The 23,863-nt window shown below is 43.4% G+C and overlaps 1 protein-coding gene across 4 annotated transcripts in view; it reads left to right on the top strand.

Moving 5' to 3' along the window:
* The first annotated feature begins 975 nt into the window (after nucleotides 1-975).
* LOC141110498 (uncharacterized) overlaps nucleotides 976-23,863 on the top strand; it is a 69,837-nt gene continuing 46,949 nt past the window's right edge. The window contains exons 1-3 of one of the 4 annotated variants that reach the window (XM_073601876.1): nucleotides 976-1,428; nucleotides 6,282-6,396; nucleotides 10,752-10,835. In XM_073601876.1, coding sequence (XP_073457977.1) covers nucleotides 6,330-6,396; nucleotides 10,752-10,835 — 151 coding nt within the window. In that variant the 5' untranslated portion in view covers nucleotides 976-1,428; nucleotides 6,282-6,329. The remainder of the gene's footprint in view (nucleotides 1,429-6,281; nucleotides 6,397-10,751; nucleotides 10,836-23,863) is intronic. The other 3 variants (XM_073601874.1, XM_073601875.1, XM_073601877.1) reach the window with 3 other exon arrangements.

Genomic DNA, 23,863 nt, shown 5'->3' with positions numbered 1-23,863 from the left:
ATAAGCACAATTATAATAATTCCTGTGAAGGAAAAAAGATGTTTTTTTCATACAGCAATAGCATATATATCTGTATTTCAATGGTGACACAGTTCTTGTGCTGTGGAAATTAAAGCAGATTATAACAGTCCCATGCAGTGCATACAGCAGTCAAGATGTTCCCCAGGGTGACTTTCGTGTGTACAGGGTTGAATGGTGACTTCTGTGAACCCCCCTCGGATTGCTCACTCACCAAAGGTAGGAACCCCTGCAGGGGTATCAGGCCTATAGTCTTATACAAGGGCTTTTCTGCTCACTGCTGTTGTTTCTCCAGTGGTATCCCGGTGGGTCATACTGCGATTAATCCTCATGCATCAAAGAGAAGAAGACTTCCATAGTGTGATAAAGTCCCAAAAAATATTTATTTTTAAAAAAAATATATGTTTAAAAATCCAAATGTTACAAAGTAAAATATAAAAAAGAAATAAAAGAATTAAAAAACATCCAAGCGCTGTACTTCGTTCATCCCCCCGTGACCACTGGGGGAAGAATGATACTCAGATACTGTCTGGAATGATATCCACAATCACTGTATACAATGCAGGTACGAGTTGGGGGAAGTGACGGTCAGATGGACAAGTCTGTATTCTACCCACAAGTCTGCCAGGAAGTGATGTGAGAAGCGTAGGTCCGTCGTGCGCGCTTCGTCATCTGACGTCTTCAGCGACATGAGTTCGACTCGAACACGAAGCACATCCCTATTGAATAGCAGGCTGGCCTGTCTTACCTAAATCTTCTACATAGCATATCGGTTGCCCTGAAATATTTTTGGAATCTTTGGAATACTGGATAATGAATGATGAATTATTTGTGTTGTTGATGTTTTATCAGCTTAACTGAGAAGAAAGGGAAGGAGAGGAAAGCACATTTTTGTTTTGTGTTTTTTTGTTGTTTGTTCTTTTATTTTTTTATAAGATGTTTTGATATGGAAAAAATAAAATCTGTTTTTAAAAAAAACAAAAAACAATTCAGATGACTAAAATACTACTAAAATGAAAATGGTATTTTAGTCAAAAGACTATGACTAAAATTAAATTGAAATTTGATGCCAAAATTAACACTGCTAAAAACTAAAAAAAACAGGCACCGCCAATAAGACATGTAAAGTTCTGCAGAAAATATGATGCAAGATAATATCAGAAGAAAAAAATTGGTGCAAGATATTATTTTAGGTAAGAGACAGAAGTTAGATTTACTGATAAGTGTATGTGAAATAACGGAAAAGCAGAACTTAGTTCTATGAGACTTGAGGAGGAGCAGAAAGAACAAAGTTGTTGGTATATATGCACAGGGCATACAATACATTATACAGGCTTTCTCTGATACCTCAGGAGTTTTCCACAGATCTCTGGAAATACAAAGTAGAAGACTTTCAGTCTCAAATTCCAGGTATGTCCAATCCTTCAAGAATATTGTACAGTCATCAAGATTAAAAAAAAAAAGAATGTAATTTCGGGGTTTCCTCACACAGTCCCTGTCTCTGCTGTCACCTTCTGGTTTTGTGAGACTTATCGGTGAAAATTCAGTATAGAAAAGGATAGATAGGGATTTGGGTGTGGGACTTAAATTGGGTAGAAATGCAACAAAGAAAACGCTTGCTAGCAGTGTAGGACCTTCAAAATGGCTATGGCAAGATTTTTTTGGATCCCAGCAATGCTTTGTTGGGTACGACAAGTCATATAGTTTTAGTTTAGCTTTCCATTAGTTGCTTGCGTGGAATTAAAGCAGAACTTAAAGTGTGTTGACCAAATCTTTAGATCATGTGGTTTAATATTTCTCTGATATGATTTGGTAAATTAGAGTTCTTACCCAAAAAATTAAAACTTCAACACAACAGAAATGTATTGGTAAATAGTATGAAGGTCTGAAACAAAAAAACAAAATTGGGTTACAGAAATGAAACAGTATTAGGAAAGCTCTAACATATTACTAAATACAAACAGTGAGGGAAAAAAAGACATAACACAAACATTTAGATATAAGTGCAAGGGATATACTCCATAATTACCATGGAACTACGAGTGAGGGTCCCATCCTTTTAATTGGTGTTCCAAAGACTTCTCCCCCCTTTCTCCATCTAGTCTGTGTATTATCATAGGGCTCTCCTTCAAAGATTTGCATGGAGTGGCTCCACATGGTGGGTATCTCTATTCCCTCTATTTAAATCTTACTCATCCTTTTTAGGATTGACTAATTCCCAATCCCCTGTACTTTGCATAAGTCAGCCCTCTTTAATGCAAATCCTTGGCACAAACTATGTTTCTGGTTGGGGCCAGTCCATGACCTTTTTCAGAGAAATGAAGTATTCATGACAGACTGGCCAACTTCATTGGATATCTATATGAGGGATGCTTTGAAGTGGATATTTGTAAAGCAAAGAGGTTTTTGGTCCCATTGGTAGATAAGCAAACTCAAGCACTGAGCCGTCTGAAAGAAGACTTTCAGCATATTAGCCTTCTAGTACACAGCAGTAATTATTAGAATTAATGAGAAGACATATTACACACCCACACTGATACAACTCACTGATACAACGCTAACCAAAATATATTCAAAATTACAATATTATTTACACTTGTTAATGGAGATTTCACATAAACTCCATTATCTAACAAGTGATTGTAAATGATCACCATGTAAAACAACCCATTCAGTTTCAAATAGAAATGAAAAGCAAAACATTTGTGTATCGATGTAAAAAAAAGTTATAAATATGTGTTTCCCCTTTTTTAAAGGTGAACATATTTCCTCTGTTCTCAGCTGCATAACAGCTGGGGGAGCACACATTGATTTTCCCAGTGAATGGCTACGCAGGAGGGGATGTCAAGACAAGTCTGATCATTGGAGGAGAGCAGGCTGAGTTCCCAGCATAGCTAGAGATATGACGACGATGTGTTCTCCTGCTTAGTGTGGTCAGCTTTTAATAAGAAACCAGAGGGACTAGCATGAACACCAGGGATTTCATACAAAGGAACAATACAAAGAGAACAGGAGACTTTCTCATACAAGTACATGGTACAGCAGTCGCATATCATGAATATGAAATGTTGGGTTTACATATTCCTTAAAGTATAACTAAAGGCTAAACTTTTTGTTTTTCTTTTGGATAGGGATTAGAACACCTGTCAGTTTTTATTGCTCTCTGTGTCCCCATTAAGGCAATCTACCCTTTTCAGTTGTCCTGTTTACTATTATCATTGAAAGTGAAATTAAAAGAAAATCATACATTTTGGGTTTTCCCCAGAAAAGTAATAGAGGGGAAATCTTCCAATGGGGACACTAATTCAGGTGAACTGGTGCTCCCCAAAGAATTCCTTTCACTTCCTGTTTGACCATAAGACAGGAAGTGAAGGTAAATCTCCACAATTGGACACAGATGGCAAAAAAACAAAAAAAAACTATTTGACGGGTTATAACCCTTCTTGGCTGTATCCAAAATGAAAAAAAAAAAGTTTTGCCTATTGTGCCACTTTAACTCCTTATAACATTTTTTGGTCCTTCTTTCTCCCTTTTACAAACATTTTTAAAAATATTATTAAAAAAGCTTTGGATGTTATTTACTGCAAGGCAACACTTCCTACTTTTTGGCCAGGACCCCCTGCCTCCTGGAATTGCTCAATCACAGATTTCCCAAGCAGCAGTACATGTGTGCGAATATTATTAGCAAGTAGAGTGCCCACATACTAGAACTGGCGGAATTGCGCAGATGCGTAGTAAGACATATGCACATGCATTTGGGACCTCGCAACAAGCAGTAGGTCATCTGTACATGGGCTGGAACTATGAACATGGCAGCACAGAAGAGTGGTGGGGGGGGGGGAGAATAGATACAGTGGTGAAGTTTTGCTGTAAGCTTTAATGTGAGCCAGGTCCTAAGTGTAATATTATCTTATAATTAGCGTTTTAAAGTAAGGTGTACATAGAAAGGATTTTTCACACAACAAACACAATGCAAAGATTTCCTAGAACACTTACCAGCTGTCCAGCAAAAAAAAAAAAATACTATTTCTACAATCTGCATAAAAAATTTAGGTTTTAGTTACATACATTTGCAAATATATGTGGAAGGCTCCTCTGTGAAATGTGGCCCCTAACTCTAATCTATGAGAGCTCCCATCTTGGGATATTTAAAGTAAAAAAAAAGGACAGACATGCCATTGCCAGGAGGTAGCCAGTTCCTCCTCCAAGGTTCAGAAACACACTAGAAGCCCAGAACAGAACAATGCCAGAGACTTTCAGTGTTTCTCTGAACCAACTCAAGAAAAACAAAAATGGCAACCACGCCTATCACTTTATAAATGGCTTTTAATCTAATTTTAGCCTAATCCCCCAATTTTACCCTTAAATAACAATACCGTTAGGCTCGGTTCACACCAGGACGACTTGTCAGGCGACCTAGTCGCCTGACAAGTCGCCTCCCGTTCTGTACAATGGACCCGTTCTAATCGGAGCGACACAAGTCACTCCGACTTAGAAAAAGGTTCCTGTACTTCTTTTGGGGTGACTTGAGGCGACTTGCATAGACTTCTATACAGACCTGCAAGTCGTGCCGCCCCTAGTGTGAACCGAGCCTAAAATTGTATATAACCCCAAGAACAAAAATTGACAGTCCTTAGATGGGGTGGCTGCATTATTATTTTTTTAGGCAAAAATATAATCAGCAAGTCCAAAAAATACCTAATGATCTTGCCAGAAATGTCCTTGTCATTTTCGGTGAGCTATACTGGAAGCAAAAAGAATGTTATCTTACTTCTGTAAACTTCTAATCCCATCACCCACCTCATGCAGTGGAGATGACATGGAAAGTATGGTATGTATTTCTAACTTAAAACACTATGGTCTATAAACTGAAAATTGAAAAATTGAGTTGGCTTTACGTAAAACAACAAAGTTGAAAACATAAAAAGTCTAATGAGTCAGACAAAAAATACGTTTAGTTGACAGTACTTAAAAAGCTGATGCAAATAGTTGCCTCAATTTTTTTGAGTTGACCCAACACAATATTTTTCACAGTGTACCTTCCATTTTCGTTGGTCAAAATTCTTCTAAAATTTGCAAAAAACTCTCACTCCAACCACAACTGGAAAAATAAATGATCTGCAAATGGGGTGTAACTAAAAAATACTTCTTTTACCATATGTGTGATTGTGTCCTTCTGCCAGGGCTGAATCTACACAAAGGCAGTTTGCTGCCTTGATTGCTGTGATGGTTGGGCTGCTGGGGCAGGAGTCTCTCCTGCTGTCATCTTTCCCTCCTCCCCAAGGCTCTCCCCATTGTAATCTGTTGGGGGGTCACTGTCAGTTTGACATTCTGTGTATCAGAGGAGCTGTTTGCATTCCCCCTGGCAAAGCAGCTCATCCCATGTTGATGAGGTCAAGGACTTCTTCCCCACATCCTTGGCTTAATGTACGTGGGAGTCTGCAGGGGGTACTTATGTTAATTTGAAATATAGCCCCCCTCCCAGCTATATGTCCCCCTTATGTGAATGAGTAAGGGATGCTTACTCATTCACAAAAGAATAAAATAATAAGTAATCAAGTCCTTTTTTGAACAAAAAAAAAAAAAACTACAAATGTAAATCCATTGTCAATCATGTTATCCAGAGATATAGATCTCTCATCAATAAAGACTTTGTCACAGTCTTGTGAGCTTATTTAGTATATTACTTTTTTGTGAATGAGTAACCATGGGTACTATGTGGTGGATGGATTTCCGGGTGACCCATTAGCGAGGCTGGAAAAGGGTCTAGTATTGATTTTGGGGGGACTCCACACTTTTTTGTGTTTTTTTTGCAAAGGGTGCACCTTAAAATGCATTTAAGGGGTAACCCATGACCCTTTTTTTGTTTGTTTTTTTTGCATGGGGTCCTGCCCCTAAATACCATACTAGACCCCTATCTAGGATAACAGTCTCAATTTTGTGTTAGTTGTGACCACAACTAAATGAATGGCTTCCAGCTACAGCAGCCATATGTTTTGTTGCCCGATTTGTTGGATGCCTCGCCCCCTGTTACACGCTGTGCTTCCACCCACCAGTGGGGGAGAGGGAATCAGGGGTGCAGGCACTCAACACATTGAAAATATCACCTAAAGATTTTAATTAAGTCCATAGCTCCTAAACAGAGGGAAGATCCAAGGGTTGGGCAGATGGACAAGTGAGTATAAAATGTCTTCTTTTAAAAATGTTTCTCAAATTTCTAAAATGGTGACATGTTCTCATCTTTTAAATCATTGTTTGATTAGTTTACGGCTCCTTTAATAAGCCCGGCCAGCACTGATCTTATAGTTAAGATGTGGCATGAAAGACGGGTTCTATGGATACAGATGGTAGCAATTAATTTCTTCCTCCTCTGGAAAGGTATGTGTGATCCATCATTTCTGGGTTTTTATTTAATTAGTTAGCACTGTCTTTCCTTTGCTGAGAAGTTTAACATAAAAAAATTATATATACATATACACAAGCCTACTCAAGCCATGTTGTAACTTATTGTTATTAAAAATTACCTTTCTTTTTGAACCTGCAGCCGCCATAATTTTTATAAAATTCAATGCAATATGGCAACCTGGAGGAATTCTATACACCACTCAGGGGCTCATGGACTGAGACAGCAGCAGGAGATAATGGCTCCCACTACTGTCAATCGCAGCCAGTGAGCCAATGAGGAGAGAGCGGGGGCAGGGCCGAGCTATGTCTGTGTATGAATGGTCACACAAAGCAGTGGCCCAGGAGCGAGCCTGATTAGATGCCCCATAGCAAGCAGCTCACTATGAGGGCACTTGGTAGGAGAGAGGGGCCAAAAGCACCGGTGAGGGACCTGAGAAGAGGAAGATCGGCGCTGCTCTGTGCAAAACCATTACAGCGCAGGTAAGTATGACATGTTTGTTATTTTAAAGAGAAAAAAAAAAAATCTGCCTGTACAATCACCTTGTTCGGCTATTCGGTTCCCACTAAGAGGTGAAAAGGGGGGTAAAGGAATAGAGACAGAAGTAAAAAGGAAGAGGAGGGAGAGGGGGAGGGGGAGGAGAGATAGATGAGATGGGAAAGTAGGAGAGAGATGGGGGAAGGGGGCGGGGGGAGAAAGAGGGAGGTGAGAGAGAGAGTGGCACGTACCTGGTTGGAGTCTGAAATGACAAGGTCAGTCTCTCTTGTATTTCCGGCCCTGGACTCGCTGAGAGTGGAGACAAAAGGAACCAAGGGACTGGAAGAACACGTGTGCCTGCAGATGTAGCCCTTGAGGCCTGAAGCAGAAGATGCGACTCTTGGAAGACAGAAAGTCACAGCAGGTAGCTGGAACGAAGATGCAGATACTCAAGTTGCAGAGAAGAGCCGAACATCAGACAGGAGCATAGTCACAAGGATAGCCGGGTTCAGTAGCAGGCGGGCAGCAAGGTACCAAGTCATCAGGCAGGAGCAGGGTCAAATAGGAGGCCGGGATCAGGAACCGATAACCAGAAGTATAGGAGAGTCCAGCAGCAAGGTCAGGGATAGCCAATGTTCAGCAACAGGTAACAGGCAGGTAACAACAACAGGATACGGGTAGAGGAACAGCTGAAGATCTGTCAGCAACTATCAGAAGTCAGTGCGCCCCTCAAATAGGCCATCTGACGCCAAAGAGCAGCGTTGACGCGCTCCTGTGAACGCGCACACCGCTCTGCGCACACACGCATTGGCGCATCTGCGATCAGCAGAATTCTGTATGTGCGCGTGCGTGCGCGAGTGCGCCCGGAGCGCAATGGCAGTCCTCTTACAGAGAGGGAGTTGAGATGAGTGAGAAAGATAGGGGGTGAGAGAGAGGGGAGTGAGAGAGGGGGGTAAGAGAGGAGGTGACAGGGAGAGGGGGGCAAGAGAGGGAGGGGGTGAGAGAGAGAGAAGGGGGGAGAGAGTGAAGGGGTGAGAGAGAAATAGAGAAGGGGATGATAGAGAGCGGAGTGCAAGAGAGAAAGGGGTGTGAGAGGGGGCAAGAGAGAGATAGAGAGAGGGGGTTGAGAGACAGAGAGAGGGGGTGAGAGAGAGAGGGGGGCAAGAGAGAGAGGGGGGCAAGAGAGAGAGAGGGGTGAGAGAGAATGAAAGGTGATGAGAGCGAGAATGAGAGGTGGGAGAGAGAGGGGGTGAGAGAGAACGAGAGGGGGTGAGAGAGAGGAAGCCAGAGAGAAAGGGAAAAGAGAGAGAGGGAGTAGCGCGCGAGAGAGATGGGGCAAGAGAGAGGGGGGCACCTCCAATATTCTTCTATGCAGTTGATTTGCACTCAGCGGAGAAGATAACTCTCCATCCACACACAGGATCATCTCCGGATGATCCCAGCCTGGGATACAACAGAAAGAGAGATCAGGGCTGCAGACCCAGGGCAGTAATCTCAGTGGCCTGGCTGCAGAGAAGGGGCAGGGCATGCCATGCATGGCTTTCCCGGAGGGGTGTTCCCTGTTATGTGGCCAGACACTGGGCTCTAAGTATTGTCTGCTCTCGGCTGTCTCCATTCTGTCCTCAGGTTAGGAGGTCTGTGTGTGTGGGGACCATCATACTGTATATCACTTATCTATGGGGACTGAAAGGAAACTGCTGAGGAGAGCACCATGTACAGACACTGCTGTATGATTGGTGCTCTGCAACAAGTAGAGGTGAAGTGACAAAGCCTCTCATGGGGCACTTACTGGCCCTGGGCCCTTAGGCAATGCCTGAGTGCCCAAATGGTCAGTCTACCCCAACACCACTGGTATACAGAAATTCTCCAAAAATTTAATTTCCTGCTTGTGTGATTGGCTCACGGATTTTTCTGTACTAGTCTGCCCCAGTGTTAATTTTGACATCAAATTTTATATTATTTTTAGTCATAGTCTTTTAACTAAAATGCCATATTAGTTTTAGCCAATTTTTAGTCATCTGATTTGATGTAGTTTTAATTATATTTATTAGACTAAAATAGTGTTAATTTTTAATCAATTGAAAATATCAACTAAATTATTTAAAAGCGCTGCGTAAATTGACAGCGCGATATAAGTACCTAAAATAAAATAAATAAATAAAAATAAATAAATAAAATAAATTAACACTGGTCTTCACTAAGATGAAATGCAAATTGTAAGCACCCCCTGCAATAGGAATTTTGGTTTTGGTGAGCTACCCTACAAGGGTTGAGTACTGCTAAATAGATGCAGACACTGGAGCTTTTCACATTAGAACACTGAATGTGAGCATGTACCGGGTGATTATAATGAACTAGACCCTGTTATTCAGAATTGGCCTGTATAGTGCAGTGATGGAGAACCTTGGCACCCCAGATGTTTTGGAACTACATTTCCCATGATTCTCATGCACTCTGCAGTGTAGTTGAGCATCATGGGAAATGTAGTTCCAAAACATCTGGGGTGCCAAGGTTCATCATCACTGGTATAGGACATAGTGGCACAAACAGCAAAAAAGAAATCTGCTACAAAGTTTGTTTACTGAGGAAGGTTGTTTCTTTTTGTTTTGTTTTTATTTTTCCACAAAGTGGAGCTACTCTGCAAATAACAGCACAATTAACCACTTCAGCCCCAGAAGATTTTACCCCCTTAATGACCAGAGCATTTTCTGTGATTCGGCACTGCGTCGTTTTAACTGACAATTGCGCGGTCGTGCGACGTTGTACCCAAACAAAATTGACGTCCCTTTTTTCCCACAAATAAAGCTTTCTTTTGGTGGTATTTGATCACTTCTGCAGTTTTTATTTTTTGCGCTATAAACAAAAAAAAGAGCGACAATTTAGAAAAAAAAGCAGTTTTAACTTTTTGCTATAATGATTATACCCCAAAAATATGCAAAAAAACAAATGTCTTTCTCAGTTTCGGCCGATATGTATTCTTCTACATATTTTTGGTAAAAAAAAATTGCAATAAGTGTATACTGATTGGTTTGCGCAAAAGTTATAGTGTCTACAAAATAGGGGATAGATTTATAGCATTTTTACTTTTATTTTTTTTATTATTATTACTGGCGGTGATCTGCGATTTTTATTGGTACTGCTATATAGCGGCGGACACATTGGACACTTTTGACACTATTTTGGGACCATTGACATTTATACAGCGATCAGAGCTAAAAATAGCCACTGATTACTGTGTAAATGTCACTGGCAGGGAAGGGGTTAAACACTAGGGGGCGATCAAGGGGTTAACTGTGTTCCCTCAGTGTGTTCTAACTGTGGAGGGGATGGGCTACCTAGTACATGACAGAGATCACTGCTCCCGATGACAGGGATCAGTAGATCCCTGTCATCTCACTAGGCCCTTTTGTGTACCTGTGCCATTCTGCCGACGTACATCAGCGTACAGCGGTTGGGAAGCGGTTAATTAAAGGATATCTAAAGACAACCTAGGAAAAAATATATATATTACAGCTTACCAGGGCTTGTATGTCATTAGTCTTATTTTTTTAGGCTAAGTTCATTGTCAGCAATACATACTTGTTGAACTTGTCAAAAGCCTTGTAATTTCCTGTGTAATAATCTGATAACTACAAAAGATCTCAGCTTCCCAACTATCTTCTGTGAATTACAACACAACTCCCCCATATGTAATAGGGAGGATGAATAGCAGAGGTGTTTGTAGTCCAAATCAGAAGAGCCTAGGGTGACAACACAAGAAAGAGAATCTGAGGACTGACTTTAGATAAGCTTCATATGCTCTTAGTTTGATCAGTTGTAAGGTATGTTTTTGTAACAAGTCTTTTCTCCATAGGAGTTGCTTATGGTGGCCCACGTATCTATATCAAAGTGACCAAAAACATCTCTGACCATAAAGATCAAAGTGTCACCATTCCAGGTAGGTACCTTTGCTCAGACTTTTTGTGCATATAATATCCAATACTGTTAGTATACTAAGGGTGGCCTGTCACCAGTGGCATGAGGTGGTGGCCTAGCATGAAAAGGAAACATGAAAGAAAGCATAATCCAGGCCATGATCAAGGTAAACTTTTTTTTTTTAAGAAACCAAATACCCTAGATAAGATAAGTGCAATGCAAGGATTTAAAGTGCACCCTCATCCAAACTCTGAACATAAAAGCTTTTCGATAATCTTAGAAAGCAGTGAAAGAGCTTTAAAACAAGTTATTACTGACCTTTGAGAAAGAAAGAAGGAAAGAAAGAAAGAAAGAAAGAAAGAAAGAAAGAAAGAAAGAAAGAAAGAAAGAAAGAAAGAAAGAACGAAAGAAAGAAAGAAAGAACGAAAGAAAGAAAGAAAGAAAGAAAGAAAGAAAGAAAGGGTAAGCTGTAATATATTACTTTGTTGCTTCCTTTTTTGTCTTTTTTTTTGCGAATCTAAGGACTGGCAAGCTGCATAATCCGGGCCATGATCAAGGTAAACCTTTTTCTCTTAAGAAAATAATTACCCCAGATGAGATAGATAAAATATCTTTAAAACAATTCATTCCTGACTTTTTTTCTAGGTTCCAATATTCAGAAGGATTAGAAAGGGGGGGGGGAGAAAGGGAGGGAAAGAAAGAAAGAAAGAAAGAAAGAAAGAAAGAAAGAAAGAAAGAAAGAAAGAAAGAAAGAAAGAAAGAAAGAAAGAAAGAAAGCCGTAATACATTACTTTTTTTACTTTTTAGATACTTATTCTGATGAGATGGCCAATGGCTATCAAGATCAAGGTATCACCATTCCAACTACTTTTACTCGGATTTGTCATGCATTGTGTGTTTTTGATTAGGAATGAGCCGAACACCCTCCTGTTCGGTTCGCAGCAGAACATGCGAAAAGGCAAAAAATTCATCAGAACACACAAACACCGTTAAAGTCTATGGGACACAAACATAAACAATCAAAAGTGCTAATTTTAAAGGCTTACATATAAGTTATTGTCATAAAAAGCGTTTGGGGACCGGGTCCTGCCCCAGGGGACATGTATCAGTGCAACATTTTTTTTAAAAACGGCCGTTTTTTCGGGAGCAGTGATTTATTTAATGCTTAAAGTGGAACAATAAAAATGAAATATTCCTTTAAATATCGTGTCTGGGGGATGTCTATAGTATGCCTGCAAAGTGGCACATTTTTCCCGTGTTTAGAACAGTACCACAGCAAAATTACATTTCTAAAGGAAAAAATGTAAAGAAATGTAAAAATATAAAAAATGCGCTCTCTCGTCCCCCTCTTTTCCTGCTGCCTGCCAGGTTGCGTGCTCGGTTACATAAGGGTCTGGTATGGATTTTGGGGGCACCCCTACCCCATTTAAAAAAAAAATTTGGCGCAGGGTTGCCCTTGAGATCCCTACCAGACCCAAAGGTTTTTAGAGGGACCCCCAAACATTTTTTTTTTAATTTTGGTTCTGGGTTCCCCTTAATATTCATACCAGACTCAAAGGGCCTGGTAATGGACTGGGGGGGGATCCCATGCTCTTTTTTTCAATGAGTTTTATCTATATTGCCGAGACCTGACAATTCATTACAGCCGCAATTAGTTTTAAATTACATTTTTTCCTTTAGAAATGTCATTTTGCTGTGGTACTGTTCTAAAAAAGGAAAAATGCCCCACTTTGCAGGCATACTATAGACACCCCCCAGGCACGATATTTAAAGGAATATTTCATTTTTATTGTTTCACTTTAAGCATTAAATAAATCACTGCTCCCGAAAAAATGGCCGTTTTAAAAAACATTTTTTGCATTGATACATGTGCCCTGGGGCAGGACCCGGGTCCCCAAACACTTTTTATGACAATAACTTGCATGTAAGCCTTTAAAATTAGCACTTTTTATTATTTATGTTTGTGTCCCATAGACTTTAACGGTGTTTGTGTGTCCTGCCGAATTTTTTGCCTGTTTGCATGTTCTGCTGCAAACCTAACTGGAGGGTGTTCGGCTCATCCCTAATCATAAACACACAATGCATGACAAATCCGAGTAAAAGTAGTTGGAATGGTGATACCTTGATCTTGATAGCCATTGGCCATCTCATCAGAATAAGTATCTAAAGACCAAAAAAGTAAGCAAAAAAGTAATGTATTATGGCTTATGCCGCATACACACGAACTGACTTTCCGGCATACTTGGTCCGGCGGACCAGAGTCCGCCGCACAATCCGATCGTGTGTAGGCTCCCGCTGACTTTTTTTTCCCAAAAGTCCGCCGGACCTAGAAATGAAGCATGTTTCAAATCTTTCCATCGTAAGTTCACCGGACTCCGTTCCTGACGGAAAGCCCGTTCGTCTGTATGCTGATCCGACGGACCAGATACGACGCAAGGGCAGGGTATTGCATCTCGTGCTCGCTGCAATAGGAAAAACAAATTTTCCTATTGCGGCAAGCACGGGGCATACCAGGCCCTTAGGTCTGGTATGGATTTTAAGGGGAACCCCCTACGCCGAAAAAACGGTGTGGGGTCCCCCCCAAAGTCCATACCAGACCCCGATCTGAGCACGCAGCCCGGCCGGTCAGGAAAGGGGATGGGGACGAGCGAGCACCCCCCCACCCTCCTGAGCCGTACCAGGCCGCATGCCCTCAACATGGGGGGGTGGGTGCTTTGGGGGAGGGGGCGCCCTGCGGGGCTCCCCCACCACAAAGCACCTTGTCCCCATGTTGATGAGGACAAGGGCCTCTTCCCGACAACCCTGGCCGTTGGTTGTCGGGGTCTGCGGGCGGGGGGCTTATCGGAATCCAGGAACCCCCTATAATAAGAGGGCCCCCAGATCCCGGCCCCCCACCCTATGTGAATGAGTATGGGGTACATGGTACCCCTACCCATTTACCTAGGGAAAAAGTGTCAATAATAAAACACACTACACAGGTTTTTAAAGTAATTTATTAGTCAGCTCGGGGGGGTCTTCTTCCGGCTTTGGGGGTCTCCTTCCGACTTCGGGGGTCCCTCCGGTCCCTCTTCTCCCGGCGTCCGGTTGGTTCTTCTCCGCTCTCTCTGGCCTCTTCTCCCGGTGTTCGACCTCTGCTCCCGGTGTTTCAGTTCTTCTGCCGGCTCCTCCGCTATCTTCATGCTGCTCTTTTGCTAGCGGGGGCCCGGACTTCTGGCTTCTGGGCTTCTTCCCTCTTCTCTACCTCCGATGTTGACACGACGGTCTCTCCGGCAGGAATGCTCTGGGACTGTGACGTTTTAGGGGGGCGTGGTCACCGTGTGGTGTTGACCTTGCCCCCCTAAAACATCACATTTCCAGCATGCCCAGGGACTGTGACGGCATAAGGGGGCAGGGTCTCCACCTATATAAGTCACATCAGAGCGCTCAGAGAGCATTCCTGCCGGAGAGACCGTCGTGTCAACATTGGAAGAAGAGAAGAGGGAAGAAGCCCAGAAGCCAGAAGTCCGTGCCCCCGCTAGCAAAAGAGCGGCATGAAGATAACGGAGGAGCCGGCAGAAGAACTGGAACACCGGGAGCAGAGGTCGAACACCGGGAGAAGAGGCCAGAGAGAGTGGAGAAGAACCAACCAGACGCCGGGAGAAGAGGAACCGGAGGGACCCCCAAAGTCGTAAGAAGACCCCCGAAGTCGGAAGAAGACCCCCGAAGTCGGAAGAAGACCCCCCGGAGCTGTCTAATAAATTACTTTAAAAACCTGTGTAGTGTGTTTTATTATTGACACTTTTTCCCTAGGTAAATGGGTAGGGGTACCATGTACCCCAAACTCATTCACATAGGGTGGGGGGCCGGGATCTGGGGGCCCTCTTATTATAGGGGGCTCCTGGATTCCGATAAGCCCCCCGCCCGCAGACCCCGACAACTAACGCTCGCTTGCCCCTATCCCCTTTCCTGACCGGCCTGGGCTGCGTGCTCGGATCGGGGTCTGGTATGGACTTTGGGGGGTACCCCACGCTGTTTTTTCAGTGTAGGGGGTTCCCCTTAAAATCCATACCAGACCTAAGGGCCTGGTATGCCCCGCGACGGGGCTCACAAGGTGTCAATCTCACTGATAAAAGCGGCGAGATTGACTTCCTTTCCTAGTCCCGTCATACCCGAGTCACGTTCAAAATAAACGGACTTGTCCATGTGTGGGCAAGTTCCTTCCTTCCTTCCTTCCTTCCTTCCTTCCTTCCTTCCTTCCCTCCTTCCCTCCTTCCCTCCTTCCTTCCTTCCTTCCCTCCTTCCCTCCTTCCCTCCTTCCCTCCCTTTACCTTGATCATGGCCCGGATTATGCGTCCGTTCATGCTAGGCCACTACCTCATGCCACTGTTGACAGGTTACAATTAGCACACTAACAATATTGGATATTATAACCACACAATGCACAACAAATCTGAGGAAAGGTACCTGGAATGGTGATACCTTGATCTTCATGGACAGAGATGTTGTTGGACCCGGTTTTGGAATAATTACGTGGGTTACTATAAGTAATTCCTATGGAGAAAAGACTTGTTACAAAAGTATACCTTGCAACTGATCAAACCAAGAGCACATAAAGCGTTTCAAAAGACAAAAACAGTTACCAAAAAAGTAATGTATTGCAGCTTGCCAGTCCTTAGAGTCTCAAAAAAAAAGACAAAAAAATTAAGCAACAAAGTAATGTATTACAGCTTATCTATATAGCTTAAAAACAAAAAAGGAATTGCGCTAGGTGCATGAACAATTAAATTATGTGTGTGTTATGAACTAAATATACCGTGATGGGAGTCCTGCTGCTAAGCACTATAACCCCGATATAAGGGCAAAAAAAAAAAAAGGTATGTATTTATAAAGTGCAGCGCTGGACAAATAAATATTAGTGCTATCAAAATAAGTTGATAAGATACTAGTGAAATAGTGTAAACAGTGATGAAAAATCATGAAATACCGACACTCAATACAATTAAATGTTCCTAAAGTGCCAAATTAAAATAGTGAAATGGTTCAAATGAAACAATAAAAGTCCACAAAAAAAGTCCAAAGATAATTGTATATAAAAAAGTGTAAAAAATCCAAATGCGATACTCCAACTTAATAGTGCTACCCATCACCAAGTGAAAAAGATGGAATCTTACCAGAAAGCCTGCGACCGCCCTTACTCAGGGGGGTCAATACAGGCTTAGTAGATCACCACAGAAATCACGGCAGGATACCAGCTGGTGGTCCTGGGATCTCCTTCCTCCTTTCCAGATATCTCCTTAATGGCAGCAGGGGACGCTCAGGAGAGCGTGGTAACAGGATACCTCAAAACAGCAAGCACTCCAGCGGGGGTAAACCATATCAAAAAGAAGAGGAAGTGCGTATTGATTGGTTTGCACAAAAGTTATAGCATCAGAGCAGAGAAGAAGATTGACCAGCTGGAGGCTCAGATTAGCCTAGAGGACAGAATCAGCAATCAGCAGTGGACTGGCTTTCTGGTAAGCTTCCATCTTTTTCACTTGGTGACGGGCAACACTATTAAGTTGGAGTATCGCATTTGGATTTTTTACACTTTTTTATATACAATTATCTTTGGACTTTTTTTTGTGGACTTTTATTGTTTCATTTGAACCATTTCACTACTTTAGTTTGGCACTTTAGGAACATTTAATTGTATTGAGTGTCGGTATTTCATGATTTTTCATCACTGTTTCCACTATTTCACTAGTATCTTATCAATTTATTTTGATAGCACTAATATTTATTTGTCCAGCGCTGCACCCTATATATACATATCTATATAGCTTATCTATATTGCCGAGACCCGACCGTGATCAGTTTTAGATGACAAGTTTTCCTTTAGAAATGTAATTTTGCTGTGGTACTGTTCTAAACACGGGAAAAATGCACCACTTTACAGGCATACCATAGACACCCCCCAGGCATGATATTTAAAGGAATATTTAATTTTTATTGTTTCACTTTAAGCATTAAAAAAATCACTGCTCCTGAAAAAAAGGCCTTTTTAAAAAAAAAATGTTTGCATTGATACATGTCCCCTGGGACAGAACCCGGATCCCCAAACACTTTTTATGACAATAACTTGCATGTAAGCCTTTAAAATGAGCACTTTTGATTTTTCATGTTAGTGTCCCATAGACTTTAACGGTGTTCCGGCGGCTTTCGAATTTGCCGCGAACACCGCATATTGTTCGCTGTTTTCGGCGAACAGGCGAACACCCGATGTTCGAGTTAAACTTACGTTCGACTCAAACATCGGGCTCATCCCTACTGGGCACTTTCACCCCCTTCCTGCCCAGGACAATTTTCAGCTTTTAGCGCTGTCGGACTCTGAATGACAATTGCACGGTCATGCAACAATCCCCCCTGCACCCGCCTGCCAGATTCCCACCACCCCATCCCTGTCATCTTCATCCCCCCTGCACCCGTGTGCCAGCTTTCCACCACCCCAAACCTGTCATCTTCATCCCTCCTGCACCCATATGCCAGCTTCCCACCACCCCATTCCTGTCATCTTCATCCCCCTGCACCCGTCTGCCAGCTTCCCACCACCCCATCCCTGCCACCGCTGGGGCTTTTATTTTTTGCTAAACAAACTAAAAAAAGACCAACATTTTTGAAAAAAATATGTTTTTTTTTTTGTTTGTTATAAAATTTTGTTTTCTTCACTGACGGGCACAGATGAGGCGGCACTGATGGGCACTGAAAAGGCGGCACTGATAAGGTGGCACTGATGAGGAGGAACTGATATGTAAAATTGATGGGCACTGATAGACAGCACTGATATGCAGCACTGACGGACACCGATAGGCGGCACTGATACGCAGCACTGATGGACACCGATATGCGGCACTGATAGGCAGCACTGATAGGCAGCACTGATAGGCAGCACTGATAGGCAACATTGATTGGCACTGACAGGTGGCACTGATCGACACTAATAGATGGCACTGATGGGAAGCACTGATGATGAGGTACTGACAGGTTTTATTGATGGGCAATGATTGGCACTGTGATAGGCACTGATTGGCACTGTTGTTGGCACTGACAGGGGTTTCTGATGGGGCACTGACTGGTAGCTGATGGGCACTTATTGGCATGGTTTGTGGCACATTTGATGGGGCTGTGCTGATAATCAATGTGCTGATTATCAGCACAGACCCCCTCTCTCACAGGGAGAGCCGCCGAACGGCTCTCCCTGTCAGCGCGAACCAAGGAAAGCCATTTACCAACACTTCCTGGTTCACGCTGTGATCAGCTGTGATTGGTCACAGCTGATCACGTGGTAAGGGAGCCTCCATCAGATGCCCTTTTCTACGATCAGAGATGCAGTGTGTCAGACTGACACATAACACCTCCGGGACGTCAAATGGCGCACAGTCAGGATAACAGAACCTGCGCCCGGCCGTTATTCTGCTATGGGCCAGGCGGGAAGTGGTTAATATATGCAATTAATACAGTTTTTTTTATCGCTTGAATTATTTTTCCCATTTTGGGCATGAGTGGGGCCTCATGTCTAAGATTTGCATAAAGCCTTACAAAGCCTAGAGCCGCCTCTGGCTGCGTGTAATGTGCAGGGGTCCTGAGCTGGGGGGTGGGGGGGCTGTGTGCAATGTACAGGGGTCCCGAGCTGGGGGTGGGGGGGCTGTGTGTAATGTGCAGGGGTCCCGAGCTGGGGGGTGGGGGGGCTGTGTGTAATGTGCAGGGGTCCCGAGCTGGGGGGTGGGGGGCTGTGTGTAATGTGCAGGGGTCCTAAATTGGGGGGTGAGGGGGCTGTGTTTAATGTGCAGGGGTCCTGAGCTGGGGGGTGGGCACTGTGTGTAATGTGCAGGGATCCAGAGCTGGGGGGTGGGGGCTGTGTGTAATGTGCAGGGGTCCCGAGCTGGGGGGTGGTGGCTGTGTGTAATGTGTAGGGGGCCAGAGCTGGTGGGTGGAGGCCATGTGTAATGTGCAGGGGTTCCCGAGCTGGGGGTGGGGCTGTGAATAATGCGCAGGGGACCCAAGCTGGGGGGATGGGAGCTGTGTGTAATGTGCACTGGTCCAGAGCTGGGGGGTGGGGGCTGTGTGTAATGTGCAGGGGTCCCAATTTGGGGAATGGGGGCTGTGTGTAATGTGCAGGGGACCAGAGCTGGAGGGTGGGGGCTGTGTAATGTGAAGGGATCCAGAGATAGTGTGGAGGGCTGTGTAATGTGCAGGGGTCCAGATCTGTGGGGGGGGGGTGGTGACTGTATAGTGTAAAGGGGTCCAGAGCTGTGGGGGGCTGTGTAATGTAAAGGGGTCCAGAGGTGCAGTTGTGGAGAAGGGGTACACAGTAGTGACAAAGAGATATTGGGGGGTGCAGAGGTATGCAGGGGGGCACAGTGGGGTGTTTTTACATTTTTAAGTTGGGGGTGCCAGATATAGGATGCACCCTGGGTGCCAAATGCTATAGGTACGCCCCTGCATCTTTGCACTCCAGTAAGCAATAATCTGCAGACATCCCTGGTGCAGACGAACAGCCATTGCATCCAGCATTGTATGAAGAGCAGATGAGGAAGACTGAACAAAATAACTGCATAAACGGAAAACACAGAAACATAATGTGGGAAACTGGCAGGCCAACGAACCTTGCATAGTCACTTGCTCATTCATAGCAACTTTTGTGTACATGTTGCACACATAGATAGCAGCAAGAAAACAGGTTTAACTGGTATCAAGCCAATCCGTGGTATCCCCTGAGGATTCAAAAAACTTTACAGTACCTTGGTATTCCACCCGCAGCTTACTCGGATTCAGCATGCTATATTTCAGGCCCTTAAGCTGCAGACGCTTGCAAACCTCAGTGTTGTGCCCCGTACACACGGTCGGATTTTCCGATGGAAAATGTGTGATAGGACCTTGTTGTCAGAAATTCCGACCTTGTGTAGGCTCCATCACACATTTTCCATCGGATTTTCCGACACACAAGGTTTGAGAGCAGGCTATAAAATTTTCCGACAACAAAATCCGTTGTCGGAATTTCCGATCGTGTGTAAACAAATCCGACGCACAAAGTGCCACGCATGCTCAGAATAAATAAAGAGATGAAAGCTATTGGCTACTGCCCCGTTTATAGTCCCGACGTACGTGTTTTACGTCACCGCGTTCAGAATGATCGGATTTTCCGACAACTTTGTGTGACCGTGTGTATGCAAGACAAGTTTGAGCCAACATCCGTCGGAAAAAATCCATGGATTTTGTTGTCGGAATGTCCGATCAATGTTCGACTGTGTGTATGGGGCATAAGAGTTGTGTTTCTTCTGCATTTCCACAGCAAAATCAGGAAAAAGCATTATTTTTGCATTTACATAATGCAACTCATCCCTTTTGCGTGCTTCTGTCAGGAAACAGGTCTCGGTCCCTAAAATTCAAGAACCGCACCAGGAACGGTCTCAGGAGGGCGTTTGTCTGTGGGTACCCAATGAGCCCTTTCCAAAACATAGGTAGGGGAGACCTGTGGCAGCTGGAGTCGATCTTGAAAGAATTGCTATGCAAACTGGGTCAGATTGTGACCCTCAGCCTTTTCCGGCAATCCCACCACTCTGATGTTGTTGCGACGCTGTCTATTTTCTGCGTCCTCCATTTTGTACGCCATTGTGCTCATCTGGACCCTAAATTCAGCCAGTTGTGTAGTATGAATCTTCCACCTCTGATATGTGCCACTCTGCTTCTGTCATCATGCCTGATCAGGGTGCATTCAGAGGCAAGATGATCAATCCTCAGCATGAGAGCAGCCCTGGATTCATTAATGGCTGCCAGGATCGGTTTTGTAATGTCAGCGGCTAGAGGGTCCCTAGTCCCATGGGAAGCAGCTCCCTTAGCAGCAGAGCCCTTGGAGGTTGAGGAAGAGGAAAAGGTAGATGAGGGATTCCCACCTGCAGCAGACTTACCTCCTTCCATCCTCTTTGCAGGCTTGTCTGGATGAGGAGAACACGCTGTGTGCCCTGGCAAGATGGCTGCAGCTGCACACGCTGGTTTAGCCTTTTGAGAGTGCTAGGACCCGGGAGTGTGCTGTTCCAATGCTGATTTCGGGTCTGCATGGAACCCGTGATCACCCAGTTCCAGCGATGTATGGATGAGGCACTGGAGTCAGAGATTTCTCCAGGATGGAGCCAGATTGTTCAGGATGATGTGGAGCTATGTGCAGGCACGTCCTGCCTTGTTCACATCCCAGCTACGCCCCCCCAATTCAGAAGGTTTAGATTAGAAGGGAGGGAAAGAAAGGAAGTGAGGGAAAGAAAGAAAGAAAAAAAGTGGGGGAGAAAGAAAGAAAGAAAGGAAGGGAGGGAAGGAGAAAGAAAGAGTATCTAAGAACTGGCAAGCTCTAATACATTCCTTTTTTGTTAACTGTTTTCATCTTTACGCTTTGTGTACTCTTAGTTTGGTCAGTTGCAGGAATCAACTGAACACCCCCGGTTCGGTTCGCAGCAGAACATGCGAACATGCAAAAAGTTTGTTCGAACACGCTAACACCGTGTTCACGTGGGAAATGAACGTGAAAGATCAAAAGTGCTAATTTTAAAGGCTTATGCGCAAGTTATTGCCATAAAAAGTGTTTGGGGACCCGAGTCCTGCACCTGTATCAATGCAAAAAAAAGTTTTAAAAACTGCAGTTTTTTCAGGAGCAGTAATTTTAATAATGCTTTAAGTGAAACAATAAAAATTAAATAGTCCTTTAAATGTCGTGCCTGGGGGGTATCTATAGTATGCCTGTAAAGTGGGGCAGTTTTCCCGTGTTTAGAACAGTACCACAGCAAAATTACATTTCTAAAGGAAAAAAGTCATTTAAAACTGCTTGCGGCTGTAATGTATTGTCGGGTCCCGGCAATATAGATGAAAATCATTGAGAAAAACGCCATGGGTCCCCCCCCAGCCCATTACCAGGCCCTTTGGGTCTGGTATGGATATTAAGGGGAACCCCGCACCCAAATTTAAAAGAAAATGGCGTAGGGGGGCCCTCAGGCACTATATACTCTGAACAGAATAATATATACTATATAGCCTGCCCTATATTCTCTGCAGAAAATTGGGCCTTAGGTGTTGGTGGTACCAGAACACTGTAAGCCCTCACAGTTACTCTTGGAGAGCGCAGGAATGGGCCCTGCTGTGAAATATTAGATCAAGAACTGTAATTACATGCCCCTGTGAAACAGGGGCATTAAAATTGGGCCTTTGGTGGTGGTGGTGCCACAACACTGTAAGTCCTCACAGTTACTCTTGGTGGGCACAGGAATGGGCCCTGCTGTGAAATATTAGATCAAAAATTGTAATTACAATACAGTGCAGCCGTAGTGCAGTTGCAAAGGCAGGATGAGTTCTGCAACCTTACTCTTGTAACGTAGATCACGAAGGGTTGCAAATGTACTACGGCTGCACTGTATTGTGTACTGTGTACACCACAAGAAAAAACACTGATCAGCTCTCCTCTCCTCAAATGCTGTCAGTGTGAGAAAAGGATTGCCGATAACCGGCATTTCCATTTTTACATGTGTTCAGCTGTGCACCCCCACTGGCGCGGCGAGAGTGGGACGACGTCATAAAAAAATGATCCCAGAATGAGAAAGCCAGCGCCGCCGCCTGCCATTTGAGAATACGGCGGGCGAGACGTGGTTAAAGTGCATCTGCCTCAAACGCACTTGTACACTCCAAAAAACAACAAAAATATTAATAATTATAGCTGCAAACAGTTAAAGAGGAACTGCAGTCTGCTCATATAATTTTGTAATAAAAATATCTTTGCCATTCTGAAGCTTCCCTCCAACCACTTTGCATATTATTTTATATATACTGTGGTTCTGTACTTGCCAAATATGCTGCAGAAATCTCCCTCCACTGAGTCTGGCTGCTTCCATTTTAATTGTGGGCTGCTGCTTGTTCACTTCCTGGATTTACAAAGACACACAGAGGCACACCTCCAGCTCTGCAGCCCTCAAGCTCTCTTTGGCCCTCTTATGACTCATCCCCCCTCCCTTCATGGCAAACCCTCACGAGAGTGAGAAAGAGAGCTGTGCATGATGCCATAAGCCTAGGCTTTTTAACCAGACAAGAAACAGGAAGTGGGCTGTATAAGGTATTTACTGGCAGAAAAAAAAAAATGTTTTACTATCCAAAGTTAAAATAAAAAGGGCAGAAGATTTAATAGATGGAAAGTTGAAAAAATTACTGAAGGTCCACTTTAAAGAAGGTACTGTATCCTTCCCAGTGAATTAAGTAAAATAAAACTACTGGCACCATCCACTGCCCTACTGACACTGTCCAACCCCTTCCCCCTTCCCCCCCCAAAAAAAAATCATTGTAAAAAAATGAAAATAAATAAATTGTAAAAAATAATTTAAAAAATTATATTGTAAAAAATAATAATAATAAAAAATTTGACACTGTCCACTGTACTAGTTTTGAAAAGAAAGCATTTTGAAAAAATGAAAAAAAAATGAAAAAAAATTAAATTGTAAAAAAAAATAAAGAACTACTGACACCGTGCACTGACTTCTGACATAATACTGCACATATTACCCACCGCTGTACACTTCACAATCCCCACCTGCACATTCTACCCACCTACATACACTCCGCACATCTCTCCTGCGCATACTACCCATCTCCATACACTCCATACCCCTCGTCTGCACTCTACCCACCGACCATACACTCCGCACTGTACATTCCTTATTTAACATTACTGCATTCTGCACCATGTAAGTCATCTCAGATTCTATTAAACCACACCCCATTTAGCCAATATTTGGTGAAACGTAAGCCATGCCCACATTTCGCCACAACGCGCGTGGGGCCCACTTTTTATCTTGCACACGGGCCCACTCATTTCATGATACGCCCCTGCACAAGTATAACATCTTTTTTAATTTAAAATAATAAAAGTGTTTTGCTTAAAAAAATAAAACATGAAAAGACAATGATAGATAATACAATAAGTGTATATAGTGTACATTAATTCAAAGTGAAAGATAATTATAAGATAATGAATGGGAAAATTATATAGTGTACTTATAATTTATA

Source organism: Aquarana catesbeiana, linkage group LG10 (assembly GCF_042186555.1).
Source record: "Aquarana catesbeiana isolate 2022-GZ linkage group LG10, ASM4218655v1, whole genome shotgun sequence".
Classification (NCBI taxonomy): Eukaryota; Metazoa; Chordata; class Amphibia; order Anura; family Ranidae; genus Aquarana; species Aquarana catesbeiana.
Note: the sequence above shows the minus strand (reverse complement) of the source record. Positions and strands in the feature narration are given on the sequence as shown.